This window comes from Hypomesus transpacificus, chromosome 1, assembly GCF_021917145.1.
Source record: "Hypomesus transpacificus isolate Combined female chromosome 1, fHypTra1, whole genome shotgun sequence".
Lineage (NCBI taxonomy): Eukaryota > Metazoa > Chordata > Actinopteri > Osmeriformes > Osmeridae > Hypomesus > Hypomesus transpacificus.
The window spans coordinates 1,824,022-1,840,635 of NC_061060.1; the positions used below are offsets into that span (position 1 = coordinate 1,824,022).

At 44.3% G+C, this 16,614-nt stretch overlaps 2 protein-coding genes across 2 annotated transcripts in view; one reads left to right on the forward strand and one right to left on the reverse strand.

Annotated features, from left to right (window-relative positions):
* fstl5 (follistatin-like 5) overlaps positions 1-3,539 on the reverse strand; it is an 81,209-nt gene extending 77,670 nt beyond the window's left edge. The window contains 1 exon segment of the mRNA XM_047021551.1: positions 3,298-3,539. Coding sequence (XP_046877507.1) covers positions 3,298-3,320 — 23 coding nt within the window. The 5' untranslated portion in view covers positions 3,321-3,539.
* Positions 3,540-8,186: 4,647 nt separating this feature from the next.
* Positions 8,187-15,329, forward strand: qdpra (quinoid dihydropteridine reductase a). Its single transcript, XM_047020779.1, has 8 exons — positions 8,187-8,265; positions 8,724-8,885; positions 9,186-9,278; positions 9,592-9,688; positions 9,903-10,043; positions 12,057-12,165; positions 14,155-14,238; positions 15,152-15,329. Exons 1-8 carry the CDS (start codon positions 8,260-8,262, stop codon positions 15,252-15,254), a joined length of 795 nt encoding a protein of 264 aa, XP_046876735.1. The 5' UTR covers positions 8,187-8,259; the 3' UTR covers positions 15,255-15,329.
* Positions 15,330-16,614: the final 1,285 nt, after the last annotated feature.

Consider the following 16,614-nt stretch of genomic DNA (forward strand, 5'->3'; position numbering starts at 1 on the left):
AGCAGTCTGGCACACACACACACCAAACACCAGCGGTCTGGCACACAGACACACACACCAAACACCAGCGGTCTGGCACACACACACACACCAAACACCAGCGGTCTGGCACACACACACCCCACGCGCCAGTGTTCTGGTACACACATATCACCCACAAGGACCTACCTGAAGTCACAATAACTTCAATGCCCCTAACTCAACCTCTAAATATTTTCTCGTAAACACATACACACTCACACATACAGTACACATGCACATTCTCACACAACACAAACACACTCTCTCACACACAAACACTAACATGATAAACACACTTCAATCACTTCATATCTTGAAGCTGTTTTTGGTCTCCTGTACTTCATAGGAAGGACAGATTCATATTGACTATATTAAATATAGAAAGTGCAGCAGAAAATCATCAATGAGTCAAGTAGGGAGAAGTGCCTTGTCCAAGGACACAACGTAATTTGCACAGCCGGTAATCGAACCAGCAACCTTCTGATTAATAGCCCGATTCCCTAACCGCTCAGCCATCTGACCCCCATAGTTCCAACAGTACTTTTGTGGTCAGGGAACAGGCAGGAATGGTGAGGACAAATGTAATTATGTGAATGGTGATACACAAGGAGAATTCTGGAGGGTATTAATAATGATGGCAAGCCAGGATCACCAGGGATTCTCTTGTTTCGATCCTGAGGGGTAGGGTGACTAGGGTCCTTAATGCCCTCAACCTGGTTCAGTACTGATGGAAACGTGCAACGATCCCACTGATGCACCACTTAGCCAGCGACATGGCTGAAAGCTGGGAATCTGATGCACAAGTATGCTGGATTTAGAGTGAGGAATGAGTTTAACCCATTCAGTCAACCCCCTCAAATTCACTCTATAGCGACCCCAACTGGTGGAGCTATGCTGACTGTAGAGTTGAAAGTATTTCATAATAACAACAATAAAATAAAACTCATTTGCAGAAGTGTGCTTGATTCCTAAGACTTCCAACACAGCCTGGCTGTTTAGGAGCACATGTCCAGGGCAAGACAGAAACAAAGCTCTAAAGCTTTAGCCCAGACTTAATTTAAACCTCACAGCAAGGGGCCATTGAGCAACGCCATGCCAACAGGCTCACTGCAATAGAACGCCTCTCTTTTGTGAAACTCACAGGGCTCCACAAAGCAATAAGCATCAAATATTACCACGCCGATTTCAATTTGGCATTTCTAAGCGTGGAGCTAAACACCACAGTACAAAACACCAAGGAGGAGGAGGATGGGTTTGATAACACCAGTTTACAGGGAGATGGTTTATATCATGTAGCCTAGCTGATAATGCTGAAAAGACCCATGAGTAAATTCCTCACCAGCCTGGCATTTATTACATCCAATTTACCCCCCGCCGCCCCTCCTACTTCAAACTAATGTCTGCACGCCTTCAGTACCACTACCACATACTAAATTGTCATCCCTTACCTGGGCTATCCAGTATCTTCCTGTTTAGAACAGCCCCGCTGACTCAGACATGATCACGGCGACTCCCCAGGGGGCAGGGAGTCATAGTAACTACAGGCAGGTGGGACAATAATTCATGTTGTTTTTCAGACGGGAAACTTTCTTCCCAACCCCATCTCTAACCTGTTGCTAAAGGATTTCAACGGATAGGAGCAGGAATGAGAAGTCGTGTTGCGAAGAAAAAGGGTCTCTTTGGTAAAGTTCTAAGTGTCAGGAGTTTTTCATTGCACATGGTGTAATCTGAACATCTCATTTTTCATATGACATTTCAATCATATAATAGATTATCAGCCAAGTTGCAAGGTCTGGCTGTTTTCTTGACTGTGAATGGATTCTCATATTGGCTGTCCTAGAGCTTGTGTGAGCCACCAATCTCAGAGGCCAATGCATAATCCATGGGGTTCATGAAACATAGATGACAGTGCCCATGACGACTCCAATCCGAAAGAAACGTATCAATATGGAAGTAGAGATTTACAGTAAAGTGGAAAAGCCTTGCAAAACACGACCTGCCCCTTTGTAATACAAGCCACAAGAGGGGTGACATCTTATGATTAGAAACAGAGAGCGAACCAATGAAGTGCAGGCTCATCCTTACTAACATTTAATCAATACACAAGGAGTGGAAGGAATAGTCAATGCTGCATAGCTGCCTACCTGCTCAAATACACTTTCAAAGGAGAATGCTCCACATATAGCTCTCTCTCTCGGAAGATTTTGACTTGAGGTGATTGGGGAGAGTCCCTTTACTTTTGGGGGGCCTAAGCATCTGACATTGGTCTAATTGAGTGAAAAGCAAAGGGTGGTGGTAGGTTTGGAAACTTTAGATTAGGCAGCTTTCATACTGCTTGAGACTGTATAAATATATTATCACAAGGACCATCAAGTCCACAAATGCAAATCAGAAAAACCGAATCTCGCTTTCAAAATAATTTGTTTGCGTGACAGGGCCTTAATTGCCCACGGGGTGGTGGTACGAAGACGTAGCCTATACTAATTCCGAACTCAATTAGATTTTTTAGAAGAAATGTAATCAGCAAACATGACAAGACGATTTTAAGTGAGATATGGTCAACAGAATAGGAATATTCTAACAGACAGGTCCATGCAGATTTAGACTGAATAAGACAGGTCTTAAAATGAAGTCATATTACCGCTGCCTCACAGAAGAATCCACAACAACCATTGGTTGGAATTAAACAAGACAATTAATGACCATCACGAGCGCATTAAAGAACAGCCAAATGAATCACGCGCAGTGAGGGAGAGGATAAAACAAAAGAGTATAATCCCTCCGCTGCTAACGGTGTCACTCAAGGATTAGCGTGCTAAGGAAAAATAACACGCTAAGTACTATGCGGCTAAATGAAATGACCTACGAAATGGACTGGAGTACCTCGGACATGGACGAAAATACAAAATACAAATTAAGGTGATTTGGTTAGAGAAGTCTTCAAGTTGCAGCAGGTTTTAGTGGGCTAGAACAGTCGACAGTGGGGACTAACTCCCGTGTTTAACTTCATTGCCAAGTGATGCCATCAAATGATGAGCTGTAACACAGACAACCGTGAGACTATCAGGTCCAGCAGTCGCGGGCTGAAGTGAAAATTGTGGGTCGTCATTAAATAGTTGTGCAATAGGTTGTGCGTTTGGGTAGTCATTTGCAATGGGACACATGACAGAAAAGACTTCGTGGACAGCTAGTGTAATTTCCACAGTTTAAATCATTCCGCGTAGTTCACCCGTTCACCAACACAATAATCTGTACGTAAACGCTTAAATGTTTTACCTGTATGTCCAGACGCAAAGCATCCAGAGTATAATCCGAGAAAAGATTTTACCAACAAACAAAAAAACTGTTGTAGCCCACTTCACTTCAACTGCCAAGTACGTCCGATGAAATCCACGGTTAGTGATATGATCCACGCAATAAACGTCCTCAGAGGAAGTTTGCGTGAAGCAAGCGCTTTAATCCCTTTCGGAAATATTGTCAACAAACGGCGATTGGAGAGGGGATCCTGACTTCAGCACCTTGGTAGAAGTGGACAGCTCCGGTAGCACGGGTCTAACCTCTTCTGTCTCGGGTCTTCTCTGCCACTGAGGCGCGAGCCACCAGCTCCAACCAAACTCACCTACTGGCTGCGTCCCCGATCGGATTTACATACAATCACAGGATGAACCAATCAAAAGCCTGCAGAGGGCAGCCGTAGTGAGAGAGTGGATAGAAGCGATGTGGATTGTCTGATGCCACACGTGCATTGCCCTTGACTGAAACGAACAGGGTTGCCATGTCAAACCTCGAGTTTCCCTCGAAAAAAATTGGTCATACAGTATCACACCGACTACAGACGTCGTGAAAGCGTATAGACTGTTAGCTGAGCAGGGAGAATGACAAACATGTTTAAAAAAATATACATAAAATGTGAACGTTTTAATAGACTACATTTGTTGTAGTCTAGTTCATCACAACAGCCATGACTAACAGGAATCTGTTTTGATCAGAAAATCTCAACTGGAATCTACTCTAAGTGCATGGGCGTGCTTGTAAATCACCCAGGCATGACACCAGACCTCATAGTTAGACAACACAAAAACATATATGACATTCAAAATGAAAATGATAAATCCTTAATCATAAATCGGAGATTCACATTCAAGCTATGGGTTGTGTGGTTTGGGTTTGAGTGTCACATATGCATTACCATGATGAAACATGTTGCGTATGGATATTCATCTCGGCCATATGTCAAGCCAGTGTGTGTCTGCTACTGTCACATTAAGTTAAAGTATGATTTATAGGGGATACTAGAGGAACAACTCTATTTGCATTCTCCCTCAGTGGGTTGCCACATCTGTGCTTAGACGACTATGGATGTGACACGGCTATCGCTTAAAACTGCACTGATTCATCACATTGACGATGGTATAGTCTTGCATGTGAATAGGACCTGAAGGAGGAGGAAGAGGACAGTAAGAGATGTATCTTTGTAATCCATTGTGGGTCTTGAGAGACCAGTGCGCGTCTCTTTGAGTGTGTGTGCTTGCATTGGTGTACGTGTGTGAATGTGTGAGTGCATGCTTTTGTGTGGGTACATTTGCATGTGTGTGTGTGTGTGTGTGTGTGTGCTCCCTGGAAGGGTGTCGTGTGGAGATCCTAACAGACTATGACACATGCTACGGGAAACATCACTGGCACAGGCCACATGTGACATGTGACTAGTTTCACAATCCATTATACATTAAAGTGTCTGGAGCCGGGCTGTGGAGCCGGACCGCGGAGCCAGTGTCAGCTGCACTCACTCACCCTCCTGCTCCCTGGGGCCAAGGCACCCTCCTGCTCCCTGGGGCCAAGGCACCCTCCTGCTCCCTGGGGCCAAGGCACCCTCCTGCTCCCTGGGGCCAAGGCACCCTCCTGCTCCCTGGGGCCAAGGCACCCTCCTGCTCCCTGGGGCCAAGGCACCCTCCTGCTCCCTGGGGCCAAGGCATCCCTGCTGCTTCTGCTCCTGGCTCGATGGAGGCTCTGTCGTCTCTGCAGGACGGCGTCCATCTTGACCGCTTGAAGACAGCCTCCGCTTAGGATGGGGCCCTTTAATCCCTCCGTGTGAGTAACCACATGCGGTTGGGCCTCAACCACAGTGGTTCCTCAGGGACCCCCTGTCCTGCATGTTTTAGATGTTGTCCCTGCTCCAACACACCTGATTCAAATGAATGGGTCGTTATCCAGCTCTGCAGTAGCCTGCTTATGACCATTCATTTGAATCAGGTGTGTTGGAGCAGAGAAACATCTCAAACATGCAGGACAGGTGTTCCCTGAGGACCAGGGTTGGGAAGCACTGCTCCATCACACAGACAGAGCCAATGCCTTCCACAGGCCGTGTGTGTCGGCTATCACACAGACCGTTGTGTGACTAAAGCGCCTCCAAGAACGTTTCAGGAAATCATCAATAACTCAAATAAAACCACATCAATAACACCAACAGGGCCTAGCCCAGTGCACAGCAGACTTCAGCCAAGCCTAATGGAAGTCCTAGCAGCAACTTGGCAGTGGTTTGGTACCTTGAGACACCTCTGAAGTTTGTTAGAGTTGAAGAAACCCCCTTTCTCTGGAAGCCCAGTCCCTCGAAACCAAGTTTAAAGGGGGAGGGAAAAAATCCTTACTCGGTTAAGATAAATAGTGGTCCAGTCTCACAGCACAGCCCCTGTCTAGCCTGCCCACTCATCTCAGCTGGCAGTAGCATTGCCCTTAAGCTCTGACAGCGTGAAAGAGGAAAAGTACGACTTATATTAGTTGGGTCCGTTAAGCTCCTTCCAGCTGTGTACCCACCCTGGCAGCAAAGAAAAAAGACAAAACACACGAGCACAAAGAAGGCCCACATATGGACCAGGGTGATCATTTTGATGTGTGTGCAAACTTGATCAAAGCTTTTTCCACAATCGCTCTGATGTTGAAATGCAACAGGATTTAGACACCCACACACGAAGGAGAGCTAATTACTCTGTCATCAGTAACAGAGAGGCAACACACAACACACAACACACACAACAGAATACAAACACAAATGTGCAAACACACACAGAGTCTCACATTCATGCCACGCACACACACGCGCGCATATACTGTACACAAACTGTACTGTAGGATGTCTGTTAAATGCTTTGCTTGTGGGGGAGTTTCAGGTTGTATTATGTTTAATTAAGATATAAACAACAATGTCTCATCCAAATGGTAATTAAAGTTATAGCGTGATGAACAGCTTCCTTTCCACGTAGGATGTACTGTACTCAGTATCTTCCCCATGGGATACAGTGAGCCTTATCAGAACTGAAACATCCGTTTGAAACCAGGCTGTTTGTTCAGAACCATCATCTGTTTTCTCCTTTCCTCGTTCCTGCGTTCTCCGAGTACCACCGCAGACCTGAAGATTGTTCTGGGCTTGATTCAACAACGTGATTGATTAACCTTATCTGTTTCATTGATCGGGTGATAGTTTCGCTGTGCTACTTTTGGACTCTTGAAACGCTGCAAAGCCTCTTTTGGGGCTGGGTGTTGCAGTCAGGAGAGATTCATCCTCAATTCTACATAACATAATCATAAAACTGTCATCCTCTCGTCACACGAGGGACGCTAAAGCAAAAGACAGAATACGACATAAGATAGGCTCGCTGAATTTGCTGTGTTAGATGACAAGGCATTTTTGTTCGCCTGGGAACACAACAAGAGAAAGTGACACAGGCTCGTCTTGCTGACGGGGTAAGTGCAGGCAATTTAGCACCTGTCCACAGGTACTGAACACTGTGAGGAACCATGCGGGCCTCTCATACGTTCTGACACACTCTCTGACTGAAAGGTTATCGTGAAAAAACGAGCAGTCATCGAAGAGGTTTAGTAACTGAAAAGTTAAAAAAACAAAAACAAAAAAAACAATATAAAGCTTAAAAAAAACAATTCCGCAAGTTGCATAACAGTTCCTGTCATCACATTCACATCGAATATACTGTACGCCACCTAATATTTATCCACAGCATGGATATTAAAAGTGTCGTAGTCAGCATAATAAGTGGGCTACATTTTTCACTCAGATTATCTCAGATACGCTCTGATTTACAGTAATTAACGGAGACCCCCACAGTGAGGCATAACAATAACACTCTCTTTTTTTATTTTTTTATTATCTCACCCCAAAAAAACTGCCTCCTGTTCTTTAAAGCTGGACCAATTTCAAGTTTCCAATGGGACCATACTCCTCCCACTCCTCTTTGATTGTTTCTTCACAGCCTTGGAGGCACAAGGCCTCAACAAGCACCCACTTACACCTCCGAGACGACTCCCGACCCACCTCCAATCTCTCTCTAATCACATTTTACTCACCTACAAACCCTTCCTCTTCAGAGACCTGCGGGCCCTCAGACAGGAGCCCCTCAGAGGCCCTCACCTCCTCTGCGTCTTGCTTCTCCCCTCCCATCATTGTCTTACCCCAGGCGAGACGCTGTTATCCCACGTCAGCGATGAGCGATATCCTCCTGTCTGTTGTCTCTCGTTGAGGACCTGTCATCCTACCTCCCCCGCCCCTCCAGTAAACTTGGCTCTGTGACACCAGCTCTCATGTCGACGACGGGGTGTTCACTTTGTTCTCTTGAAGCTCTGGTATGTTGCCTTTGCTCTTTGAAGCACCTGACCTACAATCTTCTGCTGTTAGATCTGTATGTTCGGATGAATCACTTAGAGATTTATACATTTAATGCATAGATGCATATATATATTTTTTGAAAATGTACCATGTGTAATCTTTGTGACTGACCAATCCACTTACTCTAGTCCTGTAGTGCCATCTAGTGTCCAATGAGAGGAAGTGAAGCATCAACAGAACAGTTTCTACCTGGGGTCTCGAACCCTCATGGTGTTCAGTCACCATCAGGGTCACCACTACTGATGAGCCCAGCTTTGGACTCACACTTACACAAGTATTCATTGAATTTGAATATAACCGTGCTCTAAATATTAAAATGAGAGAGGGGTTGTGTTTTAAAATCTGTGGTTGGACCTCGCCAAAGCTCTGATTACGGCTCTGCGTGTAGAGAAGGTTTTCACTGTAAATGAACTTTGGTGTTGGAAGTGTGTGCGTGTGTGTGTGTGCGTGTCTGTGTGCGTGTGTGTGGATGGGAGGGGGGGGGGGGTAGTGATAGTTGTTTGTTTTTATAAAAAGTCGTTCGATATTTGGAGGTGCCGAAACTTGACAGATCTTCTGAAAATATGAAGGTACCATTTCGTTACAAGAATGATATTTAATAGCTTACGGCACACTGTCAGTAAACGTTTCAGAGTTTGGTTTGGCTATTTTGCCCTTTTGATTTGAATATGTATCCTTAGGTGTTCAATTTTCCCATAGAGCAGCGTGAGCGATCAGCGTGAAATAATCTTATTTTGATGTGTTTGACTGAGTGGAAGCCTCAGGCAAAATTCAGTTTTGATGACATTTAAATGTGCGCTAAAGTAGGATATTCTAAGTTGCTATACACTGTGATTTTTATCTTCTCCCACAAAGACTGCATGAATGTCATGTTGCGTTTCTAGGTCCCAGTACTTTTGAAAGCGACGTTTAAAAACCATGTATGACATTTGAAAGTCTATTATGTCTCTCTCTCCTCTTTTTCGCCTCTCTCTCTCTCTCTCTCTCTCTCTCTCTCTTTCTTTCTTTTCTTCTCTCTGACACACAGTCTCTCTGCATAAGCTTGAGTAGTTGTGTTTGCTGGGTCACTCATCACCATTGCTCGGTGCGAACACAAGGGGAAATCATGTCAGCGCATCGGGTCATCGTTTACGGCGGAAAGGGAGCATTAGGTTCTGCATGTGTTCATCATTTCAAATCTAAAGGATGGGTAAGAAATGATTGTGATTGTTGTGAAAATGTTGCCGGTTTGTATTTCAGTATAAGCCTAGCACCATTTATTTCGCAATAGCCACTTGTTGATACACCCTACCCGAGCAGAATGTTCGTCATGATAAAGAGGCAACCAGTAGGGCTATTCATTTGACTGCAGCGTTCGTAAAACTTTAAAACTTCAATTATTAAAGACAAGCTTACACGTAATTTGTAAATGCATTCGAACCCGTCATGATGAACATTTGCATTGATTTTCATATAATTCACTGATTGATTCTCACGTTTTTATCAACAGTGGGTAGGCAGCATCGACATAGTGGCGAATGAGGAAGCGGACGCCAACGTGTTGGTGAAGTTGTGCGAGTCCTTTACACAACAAGCTGGACAGGTATAGTGGTGGACATAGTTTATAGTTGGAGATGACAACTGGGTCGGCTTCTACGGTGACAAGTGGTATAATGACCGGTGGCTGGCTTACAATGAAACAGCTCACTTTATCTGTCTAGTTGCACATAGCCAGCAGAAACCACGACACTTTTATGATGCTTCTGTTCATCTTTAGACTGACTACATCGGAGCAGCTTTTTGGCGATGTTATGCTATTTATTATACAACGGTTTATAGTCAGAAAGCTAGCTTTTTAGCTAGGCTTACCGACGCTGCCAGACGGATGATGATTAAGTCCTATCTTTCTCTCGCAGGTGACAACAGATGTGTCCCAGTTGCTAGGGGAACAGAAAGTGGATGCCATCTTGTGTGTGGCGGGGGGATGGGCGGGAGGAAATTGCAACTCGAAAGGTCAGAGTTCAACAACAACACTGACGCGATATCATCAACTAATTTTGAATCCGCTAATGTATCAATGTGAGACATTAACCGCACAAAGCCTGTCATCGGCCGTTCATCGACCTGTTCAGGAGAAAACCCTTCAAGTCATTATAAACGAACAGTGAACAACATTTGCTCCGAACAAAACCTCAATTTAAAATCATGCTGAATATGTCTACTTCAGATTTGTACAAAAACACAGATATGATGTGGAAACAGAGTGTTTGGACCTCCACCATCTCCAGCCACTTGGCCTCCATTCATCTGAAAGCTGGAGGACTGTTGACCTTGTCTGGGGCCAAAGCTAGTCTTGCTGGCACTGCTGGTAAGACCATCTTACTTTTATCCAGGAACATGTTATGATGCATTACCCTTTTTGACACCAGACTATTTCATTCAGACTTTAATAGTGAAGGGACTTTGGTGCAGCCTAAACATATAAGCAGCCAAAACAAACAGCAGTTTACGTAATCTGGGCCTTTCAGAAGCATAGCTGCAGTTCAGAAACACCAAATGTAAATTAGGAGAGTAGATAGGATAGTATGAATCATTTGTGATTTAAATAAGTTTGTTTAAGTCATACCGTAACTCCCTTGAGGATCACAATACCCTAAACAATGTAAGCTAGTATCTGGTACCATCAAATATAATTACACCAGAGCCTTCTCTCTATAACACTCTGAACCCGATGGCTGTGTGTGTTGCCCATGTGACCCTGATCCTGACAACAATTCCAATCCTGATGCCGTCCGCACAATCCTCCCGTTCTGATTGGCTAAGGGACTGGGAGGGGAATGACTCAGCATTTCTGGTCTACATGTGGTCCTGGTTAGGAGCTGCAGTTCTGGTGCTCTGTGGAGAGGATGATTACCTCAATATACCAGGCCAGATATTGTATGACTACACCCCCCAGGGTTTAAGAGGTTTAATGGTCTCAAGTGGCTTTTTTTTCCTGTTTTGGAAGTTTTAGGATAAGAAGATATGTTGATTTCCATTATTAAGTTTTGTATTAGTTCACTTCTAAAGGAAATAACACATCTCTGAAAATAACACAAATACACATTGTGTCAACTCATTTCAGGGAACACCGACTGTGAACAGAGAGACATTAAGAGGCGAAACTTTAAACTGTATATTTGTTATATCTGTACACATGTCAGCAAGCTTTAATCAAACAAGCACACAAAAGCCTGTTTGCTTTGCTGGGGCCCCCCTTGAACAAAGTGTGCCATCTGTGAGGATGACGGGTGATACGGGTTAACAGTGCCTATTATCTCAGCCACAAGCAAACCACTGGTCGCTAGAGATCACATGGTAACCTACATTGTGGACATTCCATAGTGGGCTTAAAAAGCGTAATCAGTTAAGTTAAGTACCACGTGAACGCCCGACCATGACCTCAAAGTTTGACCGTTGACCCTGGATTCTGATGTCTAGTTTGACCTGTTAACAACCTTGTTGGAAGGGATCCAGTGTGCCTTCACTCAGGTTGAAATCACATCTGTGTTAATGGACTCCAATGATCCGAGTTTCCCCTAACTGTGCTAACGGGGTGCTTCTGCTTTCTGGTCTAAGTGACTGTAAACTCACAAAAATGATGTTGTGTCCTTGGGCAAGGCACTTCACCCTACTTGTCTCGGGGGGAATGTCCCTGTACTTACTGTAAGTCGCTCTGGATAAGAGCGTCTGCTAAATGACTAAATGTAAATGTAATGTAAACGAACAGAGCTGTCCAGCTCCTCAGACATGTGTCTGTGTTTCCCATTAGCAAATTAGTTCCACTTCTCTCTTCCCTCCTGGAGGGAAAACAACAGCTTCCAGACACGTCTGTTCATCCTGCCCTCTCATTGGTTCCTTCCTCTAAGGTAGTCTGGGTATGCTGGCCATGTATTGAGGGGTAGAGAGCTGGTACAATCTCATAAGGCACAGTTTAAGTGAAAAAGGCTGAAATATTGATTCCAGATGCTCTAGCAACAAACACTGATGTAAGCGATCAGACTGTTATACATACCTCAGAAGCAAACCCCCTCTACAAATGTATCATGAATTGGCGCATTAAAATATCTATACCTACGTCAATCTTTTTCTTTTATCTTAATTTTCTCTTTCTCTCTGTCTTTCTCTGTTCTCACTGTCTCTCAATGTCTCTTTCTAACTCTCTCTTTATGTCCCCCCTGCTCTCTCTGTCTCTCTCTCTCCCTCTCTCGTTCTTGTCCTCTTTCTCTCCTTCTGTCTCTCTCTCTCTCCCTCTCTCGGTCTTGTCCTCTCTCTCTCCTTTTCTCTCTCTCTCTCCCTCTCATCGCCTGTCCTTCCCCCCCCCCCCCCCTCTCTAATCCAGGTATGGTGGGTTATGGGATGGCGAAGGCAGCAGTCCATCAGCTATGTCAGAGCCTGGCAGGGGAGGACAGTGGTCTACCCTCTGGAGCGGTTGCCGTGGCCACCCTCCCGTGAGTCACTCCCCATGTTTTCAACCATGTCTCTAACAATGACTACATCTCCCATGTCCCCCATAGGAGCAGGCATTAATGACTACCTCTCCCATGTCCCCCTATAGGAGGAGGTATTAATGACTACATCTCCCATGTCCCCCTATAGGAGCAGGCATTAATGACTACATCTCCCGTGTACTCTACCGGGGCTGACATGAATCAGATTCTCTCTGCCTTCCTCCACTGTGCATTAGATGACATATCTATCAAGATCCGCTCCACACAATACTGTCCACCTGGGTGGTTTTCCTGTGAGAGAGCAGCCGTTCTTAGTCAGCATCTGTTGATTAGCTTACTGGATGGGCTCTCTGCCAGAAAAGTACAAATACTTTGTTACTATTCTAAGTAGATTCTTCTGGTATCAGTTCTTTACTTCACTATTTATTTTTCTGAAAACTTTTTACGTTCACTCCCAAAAAATGTAAGTAAAATACCTGTACTTTCTACTTATTACATTTTTAAAACTTTAGTTTTATTCTGTATTTGGTGGCATGATCATATTATTTCTTGTCATTGCGCGTCTTTCCTGGCTATCATGCACAATAAACATAAGCTAGTCTACAAAGTTACCATGGGGCTAGGCAGAAGGTAAAAAAAAAAATATTTGTGAATTATTATTATTTTTAACTAGTTTTGAAAGGTTGAAAAGAAAATCAAACAAGTTTCAACAAAAGAGTTTTGAAAAAAACTATAAACTTTTGTGTCATGATGTGTGGTAAAAAAGTAAAAAAACCGTCTGGTCTCAAGTCAGATCTAACAGGTTGGTCTCAAGTCAGATTTTTTCAACGTTTCAAAACCTTTTTGGACCTTTTTTTTCTTCTTCAACCTTTCAGAACTGGTCTCAGGTCAGACCTAAAAGGCTGGTCTAACAGGCTGGTCTCAGGTCAGATCTAACAGAAAGAGTTTCCAAAATAAAAATATTTTTTACAAATATTTTCGAAAAAGGTTCGAATCGTTTTTTCCAAAGGTTGAAAAAACAACATAATTGATGAGTACTCGATGAGGACTCTACTCTATTGTCCTCTGCTCTGCTTTAATCTACTAAGTGTAGTCAGCACCTTAAACATGAGTATCTTTACTTCTACTTGACTGAAGGATGTGTGTACTTTTGCCATCTCTGGTTCCTGCTTTCTGCTCTGTCATCATGAGAAGCCTGTTTGACACGTGAGGGTGTTTCTTTGTGGCTGATAAATTGTAAGGCTTCATCCTTGTGCATTCCACTCTTCATGAAGAAGAATTGAGGCCAGAGCTTCCTCTCTCTCTCCCCTCTCTTTCCCTCTCTCCCCCCCTCTTTCCCTCTCTCCCCCTTCTCTTACCTTCTCTCTCCCCTCTCTTACCCTCTCTCTCCCCTCTCTTACCCTCTCTCTCCCCTCTCTTTCCCTCTCTCTCCCATCTCTTTCCCTCTCTCTCCCATCTCTTTCCCTCTCCCCCCACTCTCATTCTCTTGCTCTAGTGTTCTCTCCCCTCTCTCTCTCTCTGGCCATCACATCTGTTTAGCATCAGCATCATGACTTGCGTTTCTGCTGCAACCCACAGGCATCATGGCAGACAGGCCTGAAACAAACTGTACATCTCCTCTGAACACTGAAATCATGCAAAGAAATGTGGATGCTATTAGAATACATGAATCTGCTACTTACTACACTGTATAACATACTAAGGTAGTATATAAGAAGCATTTTAATTTGGTAAATAAGATATACTGTTTTGGTAAAACAATTGCTGAGATAGTTGAGAAGGATCCATAAATATAAATAGCTGGTAGATGTGATGTACGATGTGGTATAGGTGTGTAGTTGTATATCGGGTTAGCTGCGTAGCTGAGCTGTGTAGAGGTGTGTTTGTGGTGTAGACAGAGAAGCAGTTCAGTATTAGCCAGAGGCTGTTCTCAGTCTTACCCCCAGAAGAAGGCCTCGGTACTGATTATCATCTCATTTCATTTGGCAGGGTTACCTTGGATACGCCAATGAACAGGAAGTTCATGTCTGACGCAGATTTCAGCTCCTGGACTCCTCTGGAATACATAGCAGAGTGAGTCTTTTATTTATTCATTTGCAGGATTATTATCATTGTATTTCCAGAACTTTTCTTGTATTCCTACAAATCCTATAAATATTCTGTATTTTCTTCAACAATACCATTCTGAAAATGTAGTATAATTATCATAATCATTTGCCTGTTCATGGGAATTTCGATACGACTGCTGTATTATGTACAACAACATACAGTCCAAAGCCTGGATTTAAGAAGAGCAGAGAGATCAGAAGTGCCATATCTCACCACAAGGTGGCAGTAGTGGTTTCACAACGGTTACTAGGGGAGGATGAATCACAGTCCAATCACGTGACTAGCCTCGCTGTTGACATCATTGCCAAGAATAGAACCAAAGTACACGTAGAGACTTGTGTATTGTAATTACACAAACTGATGTGTTACTAATTGAAGCCTTTAATCTTGAGTGGTTTGAACAGCGCTCTCCTGTCTGTGTGAACTGTAGAAACAAAACTACCTGCTCTGATGCCTTTAGCAGAGATACGAGGGTTATGAAACGTTGTGTGGCGTCTAAAAGTTGCGTCTCCCAGCTTAGAGAGCTGCTGCTGAGTGTCCGGCCCCCAGCCTGGGGGGGATTAGACAGGATTGGACCCAGCCTCATAATCCCACAGGGTTTGGTCGATAGTAACTCCACAGATTAACTGTGGAGGCAGATGAGGGTCTGCGGACAGGGGCCCGGAGGGTCGGGGCAGTTAGCACCTCACCCCCTCTGTTAAGCTCTCATCTCCACCGCTGACGATAGAATCATTTTTCCATACATTTATCTCAACTGTTTTTCTTTCCCCCAGTAAGACACCGCTGGGAGGAGAATGTGGTGTTGTACGTACGGAATCATATCCTTCCTCTCCCTGTCCTCAGTCTCTCCTCTTCTCTTCCTTTATTTTGTTTCTAGAACTTTCTTCCTGTGGTCGACTGGCGTGGATCGCCCAGCGTCAGGCAGTCTGATGCAGCTGATCACCACCGGGGGCAGCACTGAGGCCGTCCCCACACAGTAGGGGGGAAGGAGGGATGAATGGAGGAGAGGGGGGAGGAGGTGTGACAGATCGTTGGAGATTGTTAGAGAAGGAGAGAGGAAGGAAGTGGGTAGGGGTTTGTATGAGGGGTGGGGGAGATAGGGAGGGTGGGGTGTTGGTGAGGTGGGGAGGGAGGGAGGGAGGGAGGTGTTAGGGATGGGGAGGGATGAGATGGAGAGGGGGTAAGGGGTGGAGAGGGAAGAGGTGAGGGATGAGGAGGAGGTGTTAAGGGGGATGTTAGGGGTGGGGAGGTGTGGATGGGGGAGGGGTGAGATGAGATGGTGGAAGGGGTGAGATGGGGGTGAAAGTAGAGAGAAGTAGAGCAAGATGAATGGTTAGGGCTGGGGAAAAAAAACATTTCTTTTCTCACAAACCCCAGTATCCCAGTTCCACCTAGGATCTGCTCTACATTACAGTGTTGTGCGGTGTGGCCAGAACAGAATCATGCACATGACTCACGCTACACGACACCGTGACTAACCAAGACTTCTATCACAAATATAGACCTGCATTACCTGATGTACTGTTCCAATTCAGTACTTACTTATTACAGAGTAACTACACAGACACAAATACTGTTTTGTATGCTTCGGATCCATAAATGTGTCTTTTATGTCGTGTTCTGTGACGTAAGTCCACTATTACTGCAACCAATGGAACCCAAAGTCTGAGTAAGCCGCTGACCTGAAACAAACGTACAATGCATTCTAGTGGAGTGGCCTTACTGTGTGTGTGTTCGATTCAGCCAACTTGTCAGTCGTAACTTCACGCCTGCGCCCTCAGTAGGGTTGATTGAGGCTTTTCCTCGTCCATATTGTCAGTGTTTTGAGACAGGGTGTCTGTATTTGTACCAGTGTACGTAGTTATTGTGTTCTCTGGCCAAATAAAAAATGAAAACTCCTTGTCACTTTGTGTTTGTTAGTCAATGGTTTCTGTGTAGAATGTAATGCACCACGAACTCTTGTAATGCAGCACTAACTCAAGTGCATCTTAACCCGCAAATCCTGCTAGTAACGTATATACCACTAGATGGCGATCTTCCACTACAGCCTTTGCCGAAAGTCTCATGGAGACTTATAAAAGGTTAAACTCAGCATAGGAGTTCTACTCAAATGAACTATATATCGATAATTTTCTTTATATAAATTGAAACTTCACAGACGTTAAAGTTATTATAACGTAGAAACGTGATTTGCTGCGTCTTTGAAGAGCTTGTGAAACTTGACAAAACGACAGACGGTTTTGTTCACTTTGTGCTAACATTTTACCGCAGTGGCAAACCGGAAAGCATTGATTTTAACTGTTGGATTATGGCAAATTGATATTTATAGGCTGCGCTGCT